This window comes from Esox lucius, chromosome 8 (genome assembly GCF_011004845.1).
Source record: "Esox lucius isolate fEsoLuc1 chromosome 8, fEsoLuc1.pri, whole genome shotgun sequence".
NCBI lineage: Eukaryota > Metazoa > Chordata > Actinopteri > Esociformes > Esocidae > Esox > Esox lucius.
This window is the reverse complement of record NC_047576.1, coordinates 334,149-357,224: the sequence shown is the minus strand read 5'-3', so window position 1 is coordinate 357,224 and position 23,076 is coordinate 334,149. Positions and strand designations below refer to the sequence as shown.

Below are 23,076 nucleotides of genomic sequence, written 5' to 3'. Positions count from 1 at the left end.
ACTACAGGAAACGTATCATCTCTGTAATTGCAAACAAAGGTTTCTGTACCAAATATTTTGTTCTGCTTTTCTGATTCAATTAAGTCATTCAATAAAATGCAAATTAATTACTTAAAAATCACAAAATGTGATTTTCTGGATTTTTGTTTTAGATTCCGTCACTCACAGTTGAAGAGTACCTATGATAAAAATGACAGACTTCTACATGCTTTGTAAGTGGGAAAACCTGCAAATCGGCAGTGTATCAAATACTTGTTCTCCCCACTGTATGCCCTCGTTTTCTAAAGCAATAACATCAAACAGGGATTTGAAAGTGTTTAATGCTATCAGGAGGTGTGTACATATTTACCACATTCTGATCAACTGACCCTTTTACTACAATACATCGACCCTCCTTATCTTTTATTTCCTTATGGTGCTTAAATTTAATTGAATTAGATATAAAAATAGCTACTCCTCTTTGCCGTGTATTAGTATGTGAGCTGTAATAGATATTTCTGAATCCAAATCTTTTCAATTTCTCATGCTCATTTTGTGACAAGTTTCTTATAAAAAGCAGATGTCTATTTTTTTTTTTTACTTTAGTCATTACTTTAGATCTTTTGACTGATTTTCCTAAACCACTGACGTTTAAAGACATAACCTCTTCTTGTTTAATTTTCATTGTTTAGACTGGTCTTAACTTCATATCCCATCAGGCTAACATTGGAACATGCATGAACAGTAAACAAGTATGTATTAAACAAAAGGTTATGCACTTGGCTAAAGAAATGAGTCAACCTCCAAAAGGAGGTCCCAGCATCCCTCATTATAGATTGACACTCCTTTCGTTCTGAAAGGGACCCCACCTTGTGATGAGATTTAATCGACTCATACTAGATCCATATGATATACAACAGTGACCCCTTCAAGCCAACAGACCAAAAATAAAAGTCAGTTAACCCATACCAACAGCAGTAGAATTAGGTTATAGGTTAGATTATTGCATCCACAAAATCTAGCAAATCCATAAAACAGATTGCCTCTTAAATGCTACGGACTCAAGATAACCTTTTCCAGACTTTTCCCCCGTTACGGCTCTCCCCTTGTGTCATGCTGGAATTCCTGTAGCCTTTCTCCAGCCCGTCTGCTTGTCTCCAAGAACCCACCTTTTTCACTACAATGCCATGCTGCGATCATTGAAGCTTGGTGTCTTTTAAGGAGAGAAGACCCACCACTTTCAACTTCACCTCACCTCCACAGCAATTCCTCTCCTACACAGATCGTTGATTGCCTCCTCTGTGTTGTTGTGTTTTCACCCCATTAGCCCAGTGAATGTGCATTTTAGTAAAAGGAGTCTGGAAACGGATACCTTCTTCCTTCAGAATTTTCTAAACAATTGCATACTCGTTGTTGCAGCACTCTCCCACTGTAATCACGGACAAAGTAGATACAACTGTTGCCAAGTCTAATCATTTTCTTTTCCCATGCTTTCCTCAACTTTCACATTTTACTAAAGAAAGATGATGACAACTGACCTCAGGGGTTGACCAGCTTTCAGGTTCAGAGCAAGTGCTCTGTGGGCTCATTGAATCTGAAGGTCCGTGTCAAGCAATAGTTCTATCCGGAGACACTCTTCCACAAATGGAATCACTAGGCCTTTCTCTGTCAACTCCAAGATGCCATATATCCTCAGATTATTTAATCTAGAACACAATTCCAAATCATCCAATTTGTCCTACATCCTGTTCTGTTCCCTTATTATTTCCTGCAATGCAGTTTGCCTCCATGTTCCACCATTCTACTTCTTCAGTACGTGTCAGAAGGGCATCAATCCTTTCATTTTGTTCTTGTATTTCTGTAGTGGTTTTCACCATCTTCTGGATAATATCTTCCTTGAATTCTGACAGTTTGATTCTCATTTGAGTTATTTCTTCTTTGAATGTTTTATGTTTCTTTTGTAAGTTCTGAATCTGTTTGCTAATTCCCTCCAAACCAGACCAAAATGAGGCGATAGTGTCCTGATTGCAATCATCACATGCTAGCAAGTTCGTATTGGATTTTGCTTGGTTTGCGTCTTTGCCTAATTTGTCCAGTTTGTTTTAGGTTGTCTTGGAAGATTAGACTCATTATTCAAAATATAAGCTTGTTTTATTTTCATTTTTCAAGTTGGTGTAATATGTTGGCTTGAGGGAGCTCACCTATTACACAGCCATACTCAAGGAAACCATTTCTGGAAGTCAAAGATACACATGTTCTAGGTCTCAAGAAACAAAGTGATCAGCTGTTAGATCTTACAACTATTCTTGATACTGCTATAGTTGCCTCAAATATTTAAACAGTCGCCACAAACAAAACTGTGAAGGTCATCTGCGCAGTTCTGGGCAGGTCATCAGCGCGGCTCTGGGCAGGTCATCAGCGCGGCTCAGGAATTCATGCTTCCTCCAGTGTTGACATGCCGAGCCAGTCCGATTCTTCTCAGACAGTTCATTCAACCCGAAGCCTTTAGCTGGTACACACATCCTGAAGCTTAACAGTTACCAACTATATAACCATGTTTGTGTTCACAGGTGCTGACCAAGAGAAGCAGTCGTTAGAGAGTGACGTGACAAGATACCCCGTTAGGTAGGGTACTGGAACAGCAGGGTTAAGTAGGGACCGGGTACAGGAACAGCATGGTTAAGTAGGAACCGGGTACAGGAACAGCAAGGTTAAGTACGGTACTGGAACAGCAGGGTTAGGTAGGAACAGGGTACAGGAACAGCAGGGTTAGGTAATGGCAGGGTAAAGGAACAGCAGGGTTAGGTAATGGCAGGTTAAAGGAACAGCAGGGTTAGGTAATGGCAGGTTAAAGGAACAGCAGGGTTAGGTAATGGCAGGGTAAAGGAACAGCAGGGTTAGGTAATGGCAGGGTAAAGGAACAGCAGGGTTTCATTCTTACCTTCTCAACATACTCAAACACTAGGTAGAGTTTCCCCCTCCTGCGGAATGCTTCCTTCAGCTCCACAATGTTCTCCTGCTTGAGGGTTCGGAGCATCTTGAGCTCCCGTAGTGTGGTCTCCTTGACCTCCTCATTCTCTGTGGGGCGAGAAAAGACAGACAGGATGAGAAGAGAGACAGACAAGATAAAATGAGGGAAACAGTTGGAACAGAGAGTGAGACAGGAAGAGGCCAGACAGATAGAATCCCCAAAAAATAAAGACAGGAAGACAGAAGAACACCTTGAGACACATACAGGACACAGGCAGCTAGATGGCAGAACAAAAGATGAAGACGTACACTTAAGGATGGGCTGAATCAAACCAGCCCTCTCCATGATCCTTCAGGATGGGCTGAATCAAACCAGCCCTCTCCATGATCCTTCAGGATGGGCTGAATCAAACCAGCCCTCTCCATGATCCTTCAGGATGGACTGAATCAAACCAGCCTTCTCCATGATCAACAGGAATTACAATCGATACTCACGATTACACATGAGCCTCTTACCTTCACTGTCCTTAAACTTCTTAATGGCGACGATCTCATTGGTCTCCTAAAATAAAGACAAAGCCAATGATTAGGAGCCAGCCCTGCTGCTCAGGAAGACTGCATGCACTCGCTGGAGGTCAAAGTTCAAACTGTCTGAATGAACACAGCACAGGTGAAATATGAAAGGTATTTCATCGTATTTATCAGCACGGGTTACACGTGATCCAAAACATGTGAAGACTTAATGAGTGCAAGAAATTTCAGCCTGACCACACAGGGACACCACTGAAAAAACTTTGAAAGCCCACGCCTCTCAACCCATGGGACCTCGGCTGGATTACATTCACAAAGTAGACAGTCCCTAAGAACTTTCCCTTGCCACTTTCCCAACCATCAACACCAGGTGCAGTTTGGATTGTCATCTAAAGGGAAGGTTGAACAACTCCGTTCACATCATTTCCAATTAAATGGAAACCTCATGTGTAGAACCCTGATCGTGGTGAAGTCTCATCAACACGACTAGATCCTGGGGCCACTCTCATTGGTCGGACTCCAGCGGGTTAATGAACTCCGTAGCAGGTGGACTAATTCTGAACATGAATCCCCCTTGATGAAGCAAACGCAGTTGCAAGGATGCTAGGATGCGAAAATGCTAAATGTTTTTCATGGGCTGCGGGTGTAGAGTTTAGAGTCTACCTACTTTGAGAGTCCATGACTTGCAATATTTTTAAGTTAGATTCCACTGCTAATAAGGAAATATAATTTCAATTGGAAACCAATTTTCAATCATTGAAAAAAATCCCAACTGACCAACTCACACAAGTTCCACATTTGTGATTGAACCAAGGCGTCCAGAGCAGAGCATGTAGACAGTCCATACTACAACCCGGGTGATTCACAAAAGTGGCAAAAAGAAACCAAAAAGGAACCAGGCAAGCCTAGTTCAGCTGGCCCGCGATTAGAAGGAATGAATGTTGTTGCCCTCGCTGGATTCCAACCAGAGTCTCCTATGTGACAGGCTGTGTCTTTAACCACTACGCCACTAAGCTGTGTGCAGAGTGTTCTGCATTGTTAACTTAATTAAATGAAACTCCACAGTTCTTAAAACTAGTTCCCTACATTAGCTAACATCCAAATCAAAAACAGGTATAACAGGGTTGATGCACTACATTCAACGCATTAAATTAAAACAAGGTTACTGCCACCTCCGGCCATCTAGATTAGATCTCATTTAGATGGCCGGACTAACTTTGTCACCATTGGTAATCATGAATCTGATGAATCAGAGTGGCTATGACATGCGGAGTTCCCCAGGTATTAGTTCTCGGACCGCTTCTGTTCAATCTCTATATGCTACCTCTGGGCCAAATTCTACAGAACCACAACATTAACTACCACAGCTATGCCGATGATACTCAAATATATATGGCTCTCAAACCGTATGACGACAGCTCAATAGACTGTCCCTGTATAGAGCACTTAAATACCTGGATGAACCAAAATAGTCTACAATTTTACCAAGATAAAACAGAGATTATTGTGTTTGGCAACAAAAATAAAACAACTACTATTAGTAAGGAGCTGGATTATCGGTCCCTAAAAACCAGGGACCAAGTGCGGTTGACTACTGTAATGGCCTCTTAACTGGACTCCCCAAAAAGACTGTAAAACAGCTGCAGCTCATTCAGAATTCTGCTGCTTGAATGTTAAAAAGAGCACATCACTCCGGTTCTTAAATCTTAGTACTGGCTTCCAGTCAGTTACAGAATAGATTTTATAGTGGTGCTTTTAGTTTATAAATCTCTGAATGGTTTAGGCCCTGAATACATTTCTGATATGTTGACAGAATATAAACCAAGCAGGGCTCTTAGATCCATGAACACAGGTCAACTAGTAGAGCCCAGAGTCCAAACTAAACATGGTCAAGCTGCATTTAGCATTTATGCTGCACACAACTGGAATAAACTACCAGAAGATCTTAGACGTGCCCCAATCGTATACATAAATCCATGTTAAAAACATTTATTTTCACATGCCTATGACTGAGCACATAAAAATAAAATATCAATAAAATGTAAGGACCAATTGGGACATACTACAGTGTCATAAAACTGCGTCTCGACATTAGATCATTTTGTCACACATCAACATCACGCCAGGTTTAAATATTTTGCTAGATACCATTAGGCATTCTGTTAAACTGACAAATTTTACTAGTTTACTTCCACCACAAATAGCATCTTTGAACTGTATGGCTCTTGCCACAGGCTGTTTTAACAGCTTATTAGCCAGTAATACGCTTACTAGTATCTACTAACTTACTAATTGGAACAGTCATAAGAACTGAGGCGAGGATCAAACACCAGTCGCCCAGGTGGCAGTCCGTGTCTCTAACGCTCACTCGATCCGGCAAAAAGCCCTGACATTTTTCACTTGGCATAATGAATCTAGAAAATATGAAGGTGCCACTTTTTTTTAGAAAAAAAACTTTCCATGATATAAATTGTTTATGAGATACACCTATATATGTATAACAAATACACTTAGACAAAATAACAAAAACGTATACTGTTTACCAAAATATATTCAAGTTACAGTTAAATAATGAATATGGGCTTAAAGTGCATTTCTCCGATGTAATTTGAGGGTTTTTACATCCAAATTGAAGGAAGGGATTAGGAATTACAAATCTTTAATATGTAGCCCCCTCTTTTTCAAAGGACCAAAAGTAATTCAAAAAGTGACTCAAAAGCTGTTTCGTGGACAGGTGTGGGCTATTTCTTCGTTATGTCTTCATCAGTTAAGCAGGTAAAAGGTCTGGAGTTGATTCCAGGTGTGGCATTCGCATTTAGAAGCTGTGAACCCACAACATCTGGTCAAAGGAGCTCAATGCAAGTGAAACAGGGAATCCTTAGGCTGATAAATAAAAAGTCCATCAGAGAGATAGCAGGAACATTAGGTGTGGCCAAATCAATAGTTTGGTACATTCAGAGAAAAAAAGAACTCACTGGTGAGCTCTGCAACACAAATAGGCCTGGACGTCCACAGATGACAACCGTGGTGGATGATCGTAGGATCCTTTCCATGGTAAAGAAAATCCCCTTTACAACATCCAGCCAAGTGAAGAACACTCTCCAGGAGGTAGGCATATCATTACCACAAGGTGCAAATCATTCATAAGCCTCAACAACAGAAAGGCCAGATTAGACTTGGTTGCAATTCCTAAATATTTTATACACTATTTTTGTTCAACCCCTTGATTTAAAGATGAAAGTCTGCACTTTATTTGCATCATGGTTGTTTCATTTCAAATACATTGTGGTGGCATACAGAGCCAAAATTATGAAAATTGTGTCAGTGTCCAAATATTTCCTAACTGTACATGTAACACCCCTGAAAATGCAAATCATGTAATACTGAAGCTGGAAAAAAAAAAACTCTAGCGTTACATACAAGTCACGTACAATCAGAGCATGCCTGACATACCCCTCAGGACGATTACGTACATCAGATACCCTAACCCTGGGACCTACAGACCCAGCACAAAGCCCTTTAACATCAATGTTTTAAGTCTTACACTTTTGTCAGTGCACAGAATCCAAAACAGTTACAGGCAAAAAAAATAATCAGTTCAGAATGTATTACTTTTTTTAACTGGTAAATATGTTACATGGGCTGGTTTCAGACTGTTTATAAGTACTAGATACAGGCTGGATTCAACTCAGTTCAATAAGTGGGCAGACGCCAAGCACTGTGGCGCTCCAGACGCCAAGCACTGTGGCGCTCCAGACGCCAAGCACTGTGGCGCTCCAGACGCCAAGCACTGTGGCGCTCCAGACGCCAAGCACTGTGGCGCTCCAGACGCCAAGCACTGTGGCGCACCAGACGCCAAGCACTGTGGCGCTCCAGACGCCAAGCACTGTGGCGCTCCAGACGCCAAGCACTGTGGCGCTCCAGACGCCAAGCACTGTGGCGCTCCAGACGCCAAGCACTGTGGCGCTCCAGACGCCAAGCACTGTGGCGCTCCAGATGCCAAGCACTGTGACATACACAGACTCCTCTAACGAGCAAGATGATACTGCAACCGGTCTGTTTAGGTATGAACTGTACTTGTTGCAGTGGGTTGATGTGATGTCTGTGAAGTTAACTATGTATTCAGTCTTCTAATAATAGAATCATCAGAGCAACAGAAAGCCAGCCAGGGAGACGTCACCTATGACTACTGTCGGTGACTCAAAAAGTTCAACCTCCAAACAGCCAGACTTTCAAATAAAGGAACACTGACAGACAGCATCTACAGACAGATTTAGACATCATAAAGCTGCCTGGGGTACAGAGTAGGCGTGTGGGGTAGAGGGCAGGGGTCTTGGGGTACAGAACAAGCATCTGGGGTAGAGGGCATGGGTCTTGGGGTACACAGTAACCCTGCTGTCCTGCCTAAAGTTCTACCCACTTACATTTTAAATGTAAGTAATTTAAAAAGCTCTTGAGTGTCGCCATGCTCTTATCAGGTAGGCTTCACAGGACCAGGTCAAATCCAGATGTAAAATTATTAAATGACAGTTGATTCTAAACATCAGCTGATTGATTATCAAAGAGAACAGCAAGGTGGTTTGTCTTGGCTGGAATGTTGCTGTAATCAATGTGGACATGTTCCTGCTGAGGCCATCTCTTTAACTAAGGGAAGGTTTTAGCAGCAGCAGGCATTAGTACTAGTGCTCCACACCTGTGACAGAGGGATATATTGTAACTTTACCCTTGTTGCATTGCAACTAAAATGTAACTTGTAATTGTAAAACACAACCCAACTAACAAAGCTTTGTTTTGGAGTGAGACAGAATAAATGTTTGGTTGGTCAAGGATAGTGGAAACCAGGGAATGTGTTGGGGTGGTAGTGGAAACCAGGGAATGTGTTGGGGTGATAGTGGAAACCAGGGAATGTGTTGGGGTGATAGTGGAAACCAGGGAATGTGTTGGGGTGATAGTGGAAACCAGGGAATGTGTTGGGGTGATAGTGGAAACCAGGGAATGTGTTGGGGTGATGGTGGAAACCAGGGAATGTGTTGGGGTGATGGTGGAAACCAGGGAATGTGTTGGGGTGGTGGTGGAAACCAGGGAATGTGTTGGGGTGGTGGTGGAAACCAGGGAATGTGTTGGGGTGGTGGTGGAAACCAGGGAATGTGTTGGGGTGGTGGTGGAAACCAGGGAATGTGTTGGGGTGGTGGTGGAAACCAGGGAATGTGTTGGGGTGGTGGTGGAAACCAGGGAATGTGTTGGGGTGATGGTGGAAACCAGGGAATGTGTTGGGGTGGTGGTGGAAACCAGGGAGTGTGTTGGGGTGGTGGTGGAAACCAGGGAATGTGTTGGGGTGGTGGTGGAAACCAGGGAATGTGTTGGGGTGGTGGTGGAAACCAGGGAATGTGTTGGGGTGGTGGTGGAAACCAGGGTATGTGTTGGGGTGGTGGTGGAAACCAGGGAATGTGTTGGGGTGGTGGTGGAAACCAGGGAATGTGTTGGGGTGGTGGTGGAAACCAGGGAATGTGTTGGGGTGGTGGTGGAAACCAGGGAATGTGTTGGGGTGATGGTGGAAACCAGGGAATGTGTTGGGGTGGTGGTGGAAACCAGGGAATGTGTTGGGGGGGGGGGTTGTTAGGGGCTAAATGCTGACATGACAGAATTACAGGTAGCGAGGGGCATTTCACCCAGACCCATTCTGAAAGCTAGGCCATCATTATATTCAGATGGAGAGAGGGGTGAAATTAATATTATCCCAGGTAGATCCCCAAACCTTTGAAATAGGGGAAACCAAACCCTAACCTCATCCTACCCTAGAAAAGCATTTTTCCAAAAGAAGACCAACTTTAGCTGGCTAATTCCAAACCTAATTTTGATCTGAGGAGGAGAAGGTTAAACATAGCTGTAACTTCTGGTTGGAGCTTATTTTTGTAAACAAAATGCCATTATATCTTAGTCTCCATTTAGTATTTACTCATTAACCAATAATAAACCAATATCACTGACTGCAGGGAAAAAGTAAACCCCCTCCACGGGCCAAATGCATGTAAAGTGAGCTAACGAAATGGCTGGTAAGGTAAAACTATATGTTTGTTCTAATTAGTCTGGTGTACAGGAACACAATGTCTAACCATATCCTTAAAAAAGCAAGGAATAATAAAAACAACAATATGGTGAAATTGCTCTATGAATATCTGTACAATATATCACTACAAAGTGAATAACAGTAAAATATACACAAGACTACAATAATAATAACTCTACAATATAACACTGCAATGCAAGGGCCCTCCAGAATGATTTAGCCCGTCACGTTATATAACCACAGTCGGATGCCAGCTCCATGTCAACAGCCCATTGAACTACCATCAGATGCCAGCTGGTTCTAGCTAGTCCAGGGTGGTTTAGGTTGGTCTGGAGAGTAATGACCAGTATAGTACTAGCTGGTCTACGGGGGTTTAGGATGGGAAGGAAAGTACTGACTGGTATAGCACTAGCTAGTCCAGGGTGGTTTAGGATTGGAGGGGTAGTACTGACTGGTATAGTATTAGCTAGTCCAGAGTGGTTTAGGGTGGGAGGGGTAGTACTGACTGGTATAGTACTAGCTAGTCCAGAGTGGTTTAGGGTGGGAGGGGTAGTACTGACTGGTATAGTACTAGCTAGTCCAGAGTGGTTTAGGGTGGGAGGGGTAGTACTGACTGGTATAGCATTAGCTAGTCCAGGGTGGTTTAGGGTGGGAGGGGTAGTACTGACTGGTATAGCACTAGCTAGTCCAGGGTGGTTTAGGGTGAAACGTTTAGTACTGAGAGTGTCTAAAGCGAGTAGGGGAAATTAATGCAAATGGACCAGCGAAAAACTATGAATGTGTCAGTCACTGTGATTAATTTAGTTTAAAAATATTATTTGAAACATTAACTTAAAATATTAACTGCACATGTCAACTGGTCTTTATTTCTTGTTTTTATGCTTGTAGTACAGCAAAATTTTACACATTGCCTCTTTAAAAAGAGGATCAGTAATTCTGGAGGGCACTGTGTATTAGCAACTACTAAGTCAGGTACACCAGGCCACATACAGCCACCCTTAACTCCAACTATTCACCCCTCTCTCCATCTCGTCCTCTAACAGGGCAATATTTTCAATGCTCCACAAGGTGACCTATTTAACTTTACATGCAGTCCTTCATTCTTCTGTCCCACTTTCTGCTTGCTGGGTGTTAAAATAACTGTTCCCTTCTAAGGGGGGCAGACAGATTTAAGAGGCTAAAGAAATGCTATTCACTCATCTACATGCATCACTACTGCTGCAGCAAAAAACATTACCATGACAACCACCCAATATTTCAACACATAAATAAATGAATATTGCAATTTAAAATCTAACTATTTCAATCAATACAACTTCCCAGAATGTCAGAATGTTTATATTACTGTATGTACTTGGCTAGTTTATTGTAGTTAATGACTGAAAGTATTGAGTTGACTGTAGGTGTTGAGACCAATTTGGACAGCCCCAAATTGGGCTCAACACCTCCCTTGGCCTAGTGGTTAGGTCTAGTGTCCAAAAGGTCCCTGGTTGTAATACTCCTTCCTCCAAGGTGAAAGCTGTGGTGATCTGTCCTTAAGCAAGACCTAATTGCTTCTCCTTCCTTGTTAGCATTCCTCACAGGTCATTTAAAATGAGATTTGGGTGTTAATCAACTAGCCTGGTTAATTAATGGTGAAAACTGTCTAGTTAACTATAGCAAGTGAGTTTAATGTAGATATGTCAAGTTGACTGGATGTCTTGTCTAGCTGACTGTAAGTTGTGTTTAGTAGTAGGTATTGAGTATAGCTGACTGCATGTATTCAGTCTATCTGCTGATTCTGGGTGTGTATTTTATTTGCCATATCAAAGTAATTTTACTTATAATTAAGCTTCTGTAAGGCCATTTTGCTTGTGATTGTTATGGAAGACAGTCCTGCTTCTGCCTGTGGAAAACATAAATAAGGACATTAAGAAACAAAATGAAAAACTATGAAAGCCTCTGGTTAAGGTTGTAAACTAGGTATAATGTTGCAGGCTAGGTATAATGTTTTTAGGTTGTAGACTAGGTATAATGTTGTTAGGTTGTAGACTAGGTATAATGTTGTAGACTAGGTATAATGTTGTAGACTAGGTATAATGTTGTAAGGTTGTAGACTAGGTATAATATTGTTAGGTTATAGACTAGGTATAATATTGTTAGGTTATAGACTAGGTATAATGTTGTAGACTAGGTATAATGTTGTTAGGTTGTAGGCTAGGTATAATGTTGTAGACTAGGTATAATGTTGTTAGGTTGTAGGCTAGGTATAATGTTGTAGACTAGGTATAATGTTGTTAGGTTGTAGGCTAGGTATAATGTTGTAGACTAGGTATAATGTTGATAGGTTGTGGACTAGGTATAATGTTGTAGACAAGGTATAATATTGTTATGTTGTAGGCTAGGCCTGTTCTTGACAGTTTGCAGGCGAAGAAATTTTTTATCAGGCTTTCAGGTAGATATAATGTTATTGAGCTATAAGCTATTTTAGGCTAAGCTAGAGTGTGGGCTGGCTTAACAAAGCTTTTCAAAGATTACAATGCACATTAAGATACACAATGTTCCTTTAACAGTTAATCAACTTTTGAATATAACAATAATTCCTTAGAGATCCCATCAGCTTGTGCCTTCGGGAGTTATCTCAACTTTGAGAACACATTAGTTTTATCAATGGTATGTCCCTTCATGGGGAATCCTTTTCTGAGTTCTAAATGGCATGCTATTCCTCATGGAGTTTGGAAAGGGGCCATTTTATACAGTATATACAGTATATAGGGAATAGGGTACTATTTAGGACACAGATCTAGCATGGGAAGAGCCTAATACCAGATTTGTCATCTGAGTGATCAGCCTCATGGGCAGCAGAGTGAATTCCTCAGAGGCCTTGTTCCGTGGTTAACTCCCTCCACACCATATGTTTAATGTAGACTTTCCCTGGTTGCAGATTTGGTTGAGATTAGAAATCACTTTAAAGTGCATCCTGGCCAAGATACACAGCAAGTTATACTTTCAGCATTACAAACAGACAGAAAAAGGACGGAACAAAATGCATAGCTTTGTTTCAGTTGGGAAATTACATTGGACTGTTAACAGCACAAAACAAAAAGTAAATTAAATCTACATCAGGTTGTGGTGCCAAGACAGGCTAGTCATAGGCCAGCCATGGGCAAGGCTTGCCCTGAATCTGTTACTGTGAGTCTAAAATAGTCCAACCCCCCACCCCCACATCAGAGTAGAATACAGGACCATTGGCATTTATAGTTTTTCAGCTTCTTGCAAATTAAATAGCCAAAGGATACCAAGAGCCGTGTTGTTTGGGAATTAAGGGGAAGTGCACATTCGGGCAGTGTGTGAATCACAGTGTTCTCAGAGCCACAAAGCTATGTCACTATATGACGTAGTCCGACAGTGCGTTCACTTACAGCGTTGGGACAATGTGATGTCACTATATGACGTAGTCCCACAGTGCGTTCACTTACTGCGTTGGGACAATGTGATGTCACTATATGACGTAGTCCCACAGTGCATTCACTTACTGCGTTGGGACAATGTGATGTCACTATATGACGTAGTCCGACAGTGCGTTCATTTACTGCGTTGGGACAATGTGATGTCACGATGATGTAGTCCGACAGTGCGTTCACTTACTGCTTTGGGAAAATGTGATGTCACTATATGACGTAGTCCGACAGTGCGTTCATTTACTGCGTTGGGACAATGTGATGTCACAATGATGTAGTCCGACAGTGCGTTCACTTACTGCTTTGGGAAAATGTGATGTCACTATATGACGTAGTCCGACAGTGCGTTCATTTACTGCGTTGGGACAATGTGATGTCACGATGATGTAGTCCGACAGTGCGTTCACTTACTGCTTTGGGAAAATGTGATGTCACTATATGACGTAGTCCGACAGTGCGTTCATTTACTGCGTTGGGACAATGTGATGTCACGATGATGTAGTCCGACAGTGCGTTCACTTACTGCTTTGGGACAATGTGATGTCACTATATGACATAGTCCGACAGTGCGTTCATTTACTGCTTTGGGACAATGTGATGTCACTATATGACGTAGTCCGACAGTGCGTTCACTTACTGCTTTGGGACAATGTGATGTCACTATATGACATAGTCCGACAGTGCGTTCATTTACTGCTTTGGGACAATGTGATGTCACTATATGACGTAGTCCGACAGTGCGTTCACTTACTGCGTTGGGACAATGTGATGTCACTATATGACGTAGTCCGACAGTGCATTCATTTACTGCGTTGGGACAATGTGATGTCACTATATGACGTAGTCCGACAGTGCGTTCATTTACTGCGTTGGGACAATGTGATGTCACGATGATGTAGTCCGACAGTGCGTTCACTTACTGCTTTGGGAAAATGTGATGTCACTATATGACATAGTCCGACAGTGCGTTCATTTACTGCGTTGGGACAATGTGATGTCACGATGATGTAGTCCGACAGTGCGTTCACTTACTGCTTTGGGAAAATGTGATGTCACTATATGACGTAGTCCGACAGTGCGTTCATTTACTGCGTTGGGACAATGTGATGTCACGATGATGTAGTCCGACAGTGCGTTCACTTACTGCTTTGGGAAAATGTGATGTCACTATATGACGTAGTCCGACAGTGCGTTCATTTACTGCGTTGGGACAATGTGATGTCACTATATGACGTAGTCCGACAGTGCGTTCACTTACTGCTTTGGGAAAATGTGATGTCACTATATGACATAGTCCGACAGTGCGTTCACTTACTGCTTTGGGACAATGTGATGTCACTATATGACGTAGTCCGACAGTGCGTTCACTTACTGCTTTGGGACAATGTGATGTCACTATATGACGTAGTCCGACAGTGCGTTCACTTACTGCGTTGGGACAATGTGATGTCACTATATGACGTAGTCCGACAGTGCGTTCACTTACTGCGTTGGGACTATGTGATGTCACTATATGACGTAGTCCGACAGTGCGTTCACTTACTGCGTTGGGACAATGTGATGTCACTATATGACGTAGTCCGACAGTGCGTTCACTTACTGCGTTGGGACAATGTGATGTCACTATATGACGTAGTCCGACAGTGCGTTCATTTACTGCGTTGGGACAATGTGATGTCACTTTATGACGTAGTCCGACAGTGCGTTCACTTACTGCGTGGGGACAATGTGATGTCACTATATGACGTAGTCCAACAGTGCGTTCACTTACTGCGTTGGGACAATGTGATGTCACTATATGACGTAGTCCGACAGTGCGTTCATTTACTGTGTTGGGACAATGTGATGTCACTTTATGACGTAGTCCGACAGTGCGTTCACTTACTGTGTTGGGACAATGTGATGTCACTATATGACGTAGTCCGACAGGGCGTTCACTTACTGCTTTGGGACAATGTGATGTCACTATATGACGTAGTCCGACAATGCGTTCACTTACTGCGTTGGGACAATGTGATGTTACTATATGACGTAGTCTGACAGTGCGTTCATGACTGCATTAGGACAATATGGGATGCTGTATGTGCTACAATCATTCGGAAATGTATTACAGTGTGCCGGCTTCACTCTGATTTTGAAGAACTCTTTATTAGCAGGTTTTTTCAGTATCATAAGGGTATTAAAGTGGTGGGCGTGGTCATGGAAGTGTCAGGGGGCATGGCCAAGGGAGTGGCTTTACGATTTGAAGCAGATTTGATTTGAAGCAAAGACCTATTCATAATTTAAATATGTTGATCAAAACAGCAGTAATGTCGTAAATAATTTTTAAGAATGAAAATATGTTGCTTACAGTAAGACTGAAAGGCTATGCATTGAGGGAAAATCATGAGGTCTGAATGCTAGCTGCCACATCTAACCAGGCATGTTCTCGTTTAAATTACAGTACATTCAACTATTATTCAAGCCATTACTGTGAAACTGAGAGCTAGAAGCAGCACGGGCTGTGATCATTTGGCACCTTGCTTGCATTCTGATATACTTGCTAACATTTTAAACAAGAATTGTAAGCTTGGGTATAAACTAAAGTAAACAAAACACTTGCGTAGTTAACTTCATAGTTTCTGACTGGAAAAAAATGCCAACTACCAATTATGCAAGCCATTATTGAAAGAACAGTACAAAAATAAGACTGGGAGAGATAAAATAAAGCTGGGAGAGATTAAATAAGACTGGGAGAGATTAAATAAAGCTGGGAGAGATTAAATAAGGCTGGGAGAGATTAAATAGGTTGTATACTAGGTAAAATAAGAGAAAATATATAAAATAAGGCTGGGAGAACAGTTGATAGCCCACTGAACCACAATTCTACCTCTTCCAGCATAAGTTAATGTGAATCAAAGCAGCAGTTTTTTATGCTTGACTGCTACTCATTCATATGCAAGTATTTTAGGCTGGTGGACATGTAAATGAAATGAGACGCTATTCTGATTGATTGTCCTATGTAGATGAATACACCCTCAAAGCTGACAGTTAACCCTGTCATCATTGTATCATTACATTGCTGCCAAAACAAGAAAATCTATGGACTACAGTCTATAATATATATATATATATATATATATATATATATATATATATATATATATACACACAAATAATATATATACACATCTTTTATATTATATATAAAATATAATATGAAAGACATATATAAGATATAAGTTCTAGTAATGTAAGAGCAAATGTAAGACTTTCATCCAACCTGTTCTATTCAACAGCATGAGACTTGGTGGTTTCAACAGCAGGCAGCTGCAGAGAGGAGACATGATGCATCGCTTTGACACAAACACAGCTGTTCACCTCCCCTGTCCCTTCTCTTCTAACCTTCTCCTCCCCTCTCTTCTTTTGTAAACCTCCTGTCCTCGCCAAACCCTCTCTAAAACCAAATTAAGCATTTCAAGATTTCTCCTGCAAAATACCAAATCAGTAAATAAAAAGATGATGATTGTGTGATAATGAAAATGTGTCTGACAACCAGGCTGAGAATAACATGATGAGAAATTGACAACATTCAGCAGCTATTAATATGTTGGTAAAGCAGCAGTACAGGCCAGTCCACTGTATGTTGAGGATAACTGGAGGTTGATGGAGTTACAGATCTGTTCTATATAATGGAGACCTGGCTCTCTGCTTGCAGGAGGACAGGAGAGAAGAGAGGAGAGGAGAGGAGAGGAGAAGAAAGCAGAGGAAAGGACAGGAGAGGAAAACAGTGGACAGGAGAACAGAGAAGAGAACAGGAGAGGAGATCTGAGGCTGTTGGAAGACGTAATATTCTGGATGACTATCAGAGAGCCGGATCAGTCTGTCTGCACACTACAGACACCCATTCACCACATCTCATCATTAGAAAACAACCTGCCGGACCTCTTACACAGCTTGGATGTTCTTAACTACAAACCATCAGCCCAAGTAGACAGAGCCGGAAGACAAAGATATCATTACAAACACACCAGCAAACCCAGACTGATCTTGATCCACACAGTGTTGCTGTAGTCACTATAGATACAGCCCAATGCTTATTAATCTCCACTTTGTTTTCACTCAACTCAGATGATTAAGTCAGGGTATAGGATTAAGTTATAGTAATTCTCCCACTCTGGTAGGAGCTGATAAAGAAGATCCAGCTGTCATAATCCTGACTTAAAAATAAGGCATGATTGTTTATAGACAGGAACAGAAGCCTAGTGGTCAAACAACTCCTTCATAGTTTTCCACTACCTCAGCATGACCGTACAACACGGTTGACAGTGCTGTGTTCTGGTCCATCCAGTTTGTTTCAGGTTGTCAGTGCTGTGTTCTGGTCCATTCTGTTTGTTTCAGGTTGACTAGTACCAAAAACATTTAAAGCTTACAGATTTAAAAAATAAAATCCTTGGCAGTATTCCCTGAGGGACCTTACCTTGTGTCGGCACTTCAGGACAACTCCATAGGCGCCTGTTGGAGACAGAACAGTATTTTAGTATGTTAAGGCTCTCCACTAATCTGACAGACTCCATCAAACCTCCACTACAACAGAACACTGAATAACATCCAAACCACCTGGACAAGAATGTAACTTAAATATTGCGGGTCTGTTGCTGGGTCAGTCAGGAAGCAGGGCGGGTCTGTTGCTGGGTCAGTCAGGAAGCAGGGGCGGGTCTGTTGCTGGGTCAGTCAGGAAGCAGGGCGGGTCTGTTGCTGGGTCAGTCAGGAAGCAGGGCGGGTCTGTTGCTGGGTCAGTCAGGAAGCAGGTGCGGGTCTGTTGCTGGGTCAGTCAGGAAGCAGGGCGGGTCTGTTTCTGGGTCAGTCAGGAAGCAGGGCGGGCCTGTTGTTGGATCAGTCAGGAAGCAGGGCGGGTCTGTTGTTGGATCAGTCAGGAAGCAGGTGCGGGTCTGTTGCTGGATCAGTCAGGAAGCAGGTGCGGGTCTGTTGCTGGGTCAGTCAGGAAGCAGGGAGGGTCTGTTACTGGGTCAGTCAGGAAGCAGGGCGGGTCTGTTACTGGGTCAGTCAGGAAGCAGGGCGGGTCTGTTACTGGGTCAGTCAGGAAGCAGGTCGGTTCTGTTACTGGGTCAGTCAGGAAGCAGGTCGGGTATGTTGCTGGGTCAGTCAGGAAGCAGGTCGGGTATGTTGCTGGGTCAGTCAGGAAGCAGGGCGGGTCTGTTACTGGGTCAGTCAGGATGGGGATGTAGGAGACCCGTTCTGGGAGGGAGGTGGTTCAGAGTTAGAAGCATCTCCACTAAAATCTCTGGGTTACAAAACAGGCCACCAGAACCTCTAGTAAATGCAGTAATCTCCCTGGGTCACGAAAAACACAGCACTAAAATTCTGATCTCATCAGGCTGAACAGCTATTGCCTACTCCTGTATGTTGTGAACCAGTGAGATATTCACATTGTAAACCAGTAAGATATTCACATCCACTGGTATGCTCCTGCAGAGGACAGGGAGGAGAGGAGACAGAGACACAGAAGACGGGAGAAACAGGGAAAAGAGGAGACAGAAAAGACAAAGAGGAGACAAAACCAGAAAAGGAACCAGGCAAGCCTGGTTCAACCGGCCCGTCATTGAAAGAGATAAATGTTGTATCCCTCACTGGACTCAAACCCACGTGAGTGGCTATGTTATGACACCACGGAGCTATACGCTTGCACAGTGTCGGTATAGCATCTCAATATCAGATTTTGTCATGTAGTAACATCACGCCAAGTTTGAATATTTCGCTAGACACCATTAAGCAGTGTGTTTAACTAACATTGCTTAAGTTTACCTGAATCACAACTATCATCTATGAACTGTACTGCTTTTGTCACTGGCCGTTGTAACAGCTTGTTAGCCAGTAATAGGCTTATTAGTATCTAACTTACTACTTGAACTTAACACAGCCAAAGCTATTTCATGGCACAACATTTTAAATTTTTCTTTCATTCGTGAATGACATTGATACAATAACTATCAATATAGGTGACGATAACTGACATTTTAGTCAAATGAAAAGACTCTTGGAAACCCCTAATCTTTTACTGTCCAAGGGGTTTTTATCTAGCCTATCTTATCCCAGAAATCATGCATTTCTTTGAAAATCCACCAGAAATAGTCGCAATATAAATTGTTTTATTTTAGGCTTACTATAACGTAGCTACTGAAGATTGTAGCCAGCTACGTTTTTAATTTATCCAGAACAAATCCTAATGCATAATTTGCTTTGACTGTGACGAGATACGAATGCAGGTCCGGGTCTCTAACCACTACGCTATTCAACAAGGGGTAGTCAGTCAGTCAGTCAGTCAGTAAGAGGCATTCGCTCTTTTTGGCTGGCTCTGCTTACGCAGTATGGCAAAAATGGACAGGGACAGGGAATAGACAGAGACACAGAGAAAGGGAATAGACAGAGACACAGAGACAGGGAATAGACAGAGACACAGAGACAGGGAATAGACAGAGACACAGAGACAGGGAATAGACAGAGACACAGAGACAGGGAATAGACTGACACAGAGACAGGGAATAGACAGAGACACAGAGACAGGGAATAGACAGAGACAGGGAATAGACTGAGAAACAGGAGACACAGAGACAGGGAATAGACAAAGACAGGGAAAACAGAGACACAGAGACCTGGAATAGACAGAGACCTGGAATAGACAGAGACCTGGAATAGACAGAGACCTGGAATAGACAGAGACCTGGAATAGACAGAGAGGCACTGAAATTCTGAACTTTTTAGCTGAGCAAAGTGGTGCCACTGTGACTGGAGAACATTCAGTAATGGTTCGAGTCCATCTAGAGGTGTTTAGACCACATGGTGGAACCAAGCTTGTGCTTCCAGCCTTGGCAGCAGGGATGGAAAATAAGCTAGCCTAAGGCTAGTACTATTCAGACTGGGCTTGTAGAAAACGAGCCTGTTATTTTATTGAATATTGCATTGCAAAGTCTTAGGATCCAAGCTAACAAGAAGAGCAGAGTTCTAGCCAGGCTGGTGTCCAAGCTCCTTCAGTTCAAATTCTGTTTGGCAGGGTTCACACTTAACTAGATGATATTTCAAAGGGAACCATATATGAGGCCAGATATTGCTACTGGCCCCTTTAAGGGAGATCATTCCGTCTGCCTATATATGGGAAAGGAGGTCACTCCACTGTGGATAACTGTGTCCAATTCACACGTATAATGGAACGAATGCACCAGACTGAGTCAGAGAAAACCTGAACCAGATTACGTTTTCCCTTTTTGTTTGATGAAGAGAGAATGGTGCTGTAGCTTGTCCTGATAAATCAACATAATCGATTGACCCCTAATGAACACGGCCAAGACCACATAGTGGGTGTTGCTTTTCTAGCTGAAACTGAACTTGCCGAGATGGAGAGAAGCTGAAGCTGTTTCAGACCACTGAAATCCAGCTGGTGAAATTGTAAAAAAAAAAAAACGCATTGAAATGCCATGATAGGTGGCATAGGTTAAAGAAGGTGTGGTTGGGCACAGGAGGTGGGAGTTGTGTAGAGGAGGTGGGAGTTGTGTAGAGGAAGTGGGGGTTGGGTAGAGGAAGTGGGGGTTGGGTAGAGGAAGTGGGGGTTGGGTAGAGGAAGTGGGGGTTGGGTAGAGGAAGTGGGGGTTGGGTAGAGGAGGTGGGGGTTGGCAGAGAAGGGGCTGGGTCGAGGAGATAGGACTGGGTAGAGGAGGCGTGTCTGGTCAGAGGAGGTGGGGATTGGGTAGAGGAGTTGGGTGTGGGCAGTGGAACTGGGATTGGGTGGTTGACGCTAATCACCTCATGGTTTATATCACTTTACATCTGACAGACAAACAAATAAAGCACTGTAAAATGTGTCTTACCTTCCCCTACGATCCCAAGGACTTCAAACTTATTCATCAAATCACCAATGTCAGGGTTCTTCATGAAGTTAAAAGGTAGCTGGGGTGAAAGTAAGAGGACAGGGGGGGCTCAGAGATGTCTCTAAGCTAGAGGAGGAGGGTTTGGGGTGTTAACCTGACTCCTGGGTGGGGGGGGGCTCAGAGATGTCTCCAAGCTAAAGGAGGAGGGTTTGGGGTGCTCCCCTGACTCTTTGGTGGGCGGGGGGGCTCAGAGATGTCTCCAAGCTAAAGGAGGAGGGTTTGGCGTGCTCCCCTGACTCCTTGGTGGGGGGGGGGGGGGGGGGGGCTCAGAGATGTCTCCAAGCTAAAGGAGGAGGGTTTGGCGTGCTCCCCTGACTCCTGGGTGGGGGGGCTCAGAGATGTCTCCAAGCTAAAGGAGGAGGGTTTGGCGTGCTCCCCTGACTCCTTGGTGGGGGGGCTCAGAGATGTCTCCAAGCTAAAGGAGGAGGGTTTGGCGTGCTCCCCTGACTCCTTGGTGGGGGGGGCTAACGGAGGGTCTCAGGATGCGCCACATTGTCACTTCCATGTTCCCCTCTCTGAATCACCGTCACCTGGATCAAGGAAACACAGAAATTCAACATAGTCTGTCCACCGTTGATTTTGAAGTGAGCTGTCCCTTTAAGGGACTGCCTCTTCTGCTGGTCTCCCACCTAGCTGTGGATCAGATGATCTGTATGCAAAACCTGAGCTAAAATAAACTAGCATCATCCCAGTACAGCAAAGCGCTGCCTTTCTCTTGCAACTGACAGCAATCATTATAAACAGAGACTCAGAAGTGAGTGGGCTACAGGTGAATATAGGTGGCTTCTGTTCTCTAGACCACCAAGCTCTTCAAACCACTTCACAAACAAACCTCACATCCTTTCACACACTGATGCAAAGACATCTTCTATTTCAACAGCAGCTGCTGATGCTGACAGTGAATCATGCCTTCATTTTGTCCCCAACAGAACTGAGATAAGGAAAGGGTTCTAATAGGATAAATCCAGACTAGTAAAGAACTTGCTGGAATTTAACACCTTCAAATCAACTGGAACATTGTTCTACCAGGTTTGTAGGTCTAACTGAGCTTAGTAAACCAAAAGATAAACAAATGTTCTCCAGAAAATAACTCTGGATTACTTAGGACATTAGGGAACACTGCCCTTACTAGTTTCTAACATCTCAAAAAACCCTGCAGCAAACCTGGAAACCATACCATTAGGAATCAAATAGCACTTAACCAAGCCTCCACTCTCAGAACTATTTTCAACCAACTAGCCAACCTTTAGACCAAACTCTACTTTAACAAGATGGGTATTAATGAGATCTTGTAACAGCCTTGGTTATTAGATTAATAACTACAGTTTTTTGGGGGGGTGGTTGACCAGACATTCTTAAATAGAAATGTTTTGGTCTACATAATAACCCAGTTATTCCTCAAACGAATGTTTGCGCATTCCACATTGCCCCAAAAACCCGCAGTGAAACATGTTATCCTACTACTTCTTCTAAATTAGACGTGCATCAAACCCCTGTTGATGCCACCTCTTCCACCCCCATCTTCCCGAAAACAGACCGAACCAACGATGCTGCTGGATTGTGGTTAGAGCAGTAAATTCACTTAGGAACTTTCTTAATGCTGCAATTACTTCAGAAGACACATTAGACAGAATTGCTTAAAGGGAACAGTCTACATAAAAGAAACAGGTGTTTTTGTGTTTTCGTTCGGGTTGCAGTTAAGCTAACTGGACTATTCCTTGCACCCACACAGTGCGTGTTGGGCAGCTAGAGAGATAGCAATGATATCCATATCAGCACTATACAGGTTAACAAGAAAATTAAGAATAAGAAAAACCCAACACATTTGGTAAAAAGTAAGTTTATCAACATCTTATCACTAGTGTTGATATTTTGCCCTTGATCTAGCTAGCCACAATTAAACCATCGACCAAGCTACTGTAGACATACATGTAGGAGGTGATGGTCTACAGGATGCGATACTACGCACTAATGGCAAACCAAAACGTTGGCTAATGAGAACGTAATGTGGAACTTACAGTAGGCAACACCCACTCGAAGAATGTCTAAAGGACGGCAGAAAAAAACATACTCACTCAGCGTTAGTCAATTGATTAACTGGACCCAAGGAAGGAATCTTCATTGCAGCAATCGTAATCAGACCCTTTGGTTGACAACCCACCACCAC

General features: G+C 42.9%; 1 protein-coding gene across 5 annotated transcripts in view; it reads right to left on the bottom strand.

Annotated features, from left to right (window-relative positions):
* Window positions 1-21,166, bottom strand: part of LOC105029433 (cyclin-dependent kinase-like 5) — a 76,221-nt gene extending 55,055 nt beyond the window's left edge. For 3 of the 5 annotated variants that reach the window (XM_029121559.2, XM_029121557.2, XM_029121558.2), the window contains exons 1-4: window positions 20,850-21,166; window positions 17,447-17,481; window positions 3,466-3,511; window positions 2,921-3,057 (exon numbers count right to left, since the gene is read on the bottom strand). In XM_029121559.2, the coding sequence (XP_028977392.2) occupies window positions 2,921-3,057; window positions 3,466-3,511; window positions 17,447-17,481; window positions 20,850-20,913 (282 nt within the window). In that variant the 5' untranslated portion in view covers window positions 20,914-21,166. The remainder of the gene's footprint in view (window positions 1-2,920; window positions 3,058-3,465; window positions 3,512-17,446; window positions 17,482-20,849) is intronic. The other 2 variants (XM_029121555.2, XM_029121556.2) reach the window with 1 other exon arrangement.
* Window positions 21,167-23,076: the final 1,910 nt, after the last annotated feature.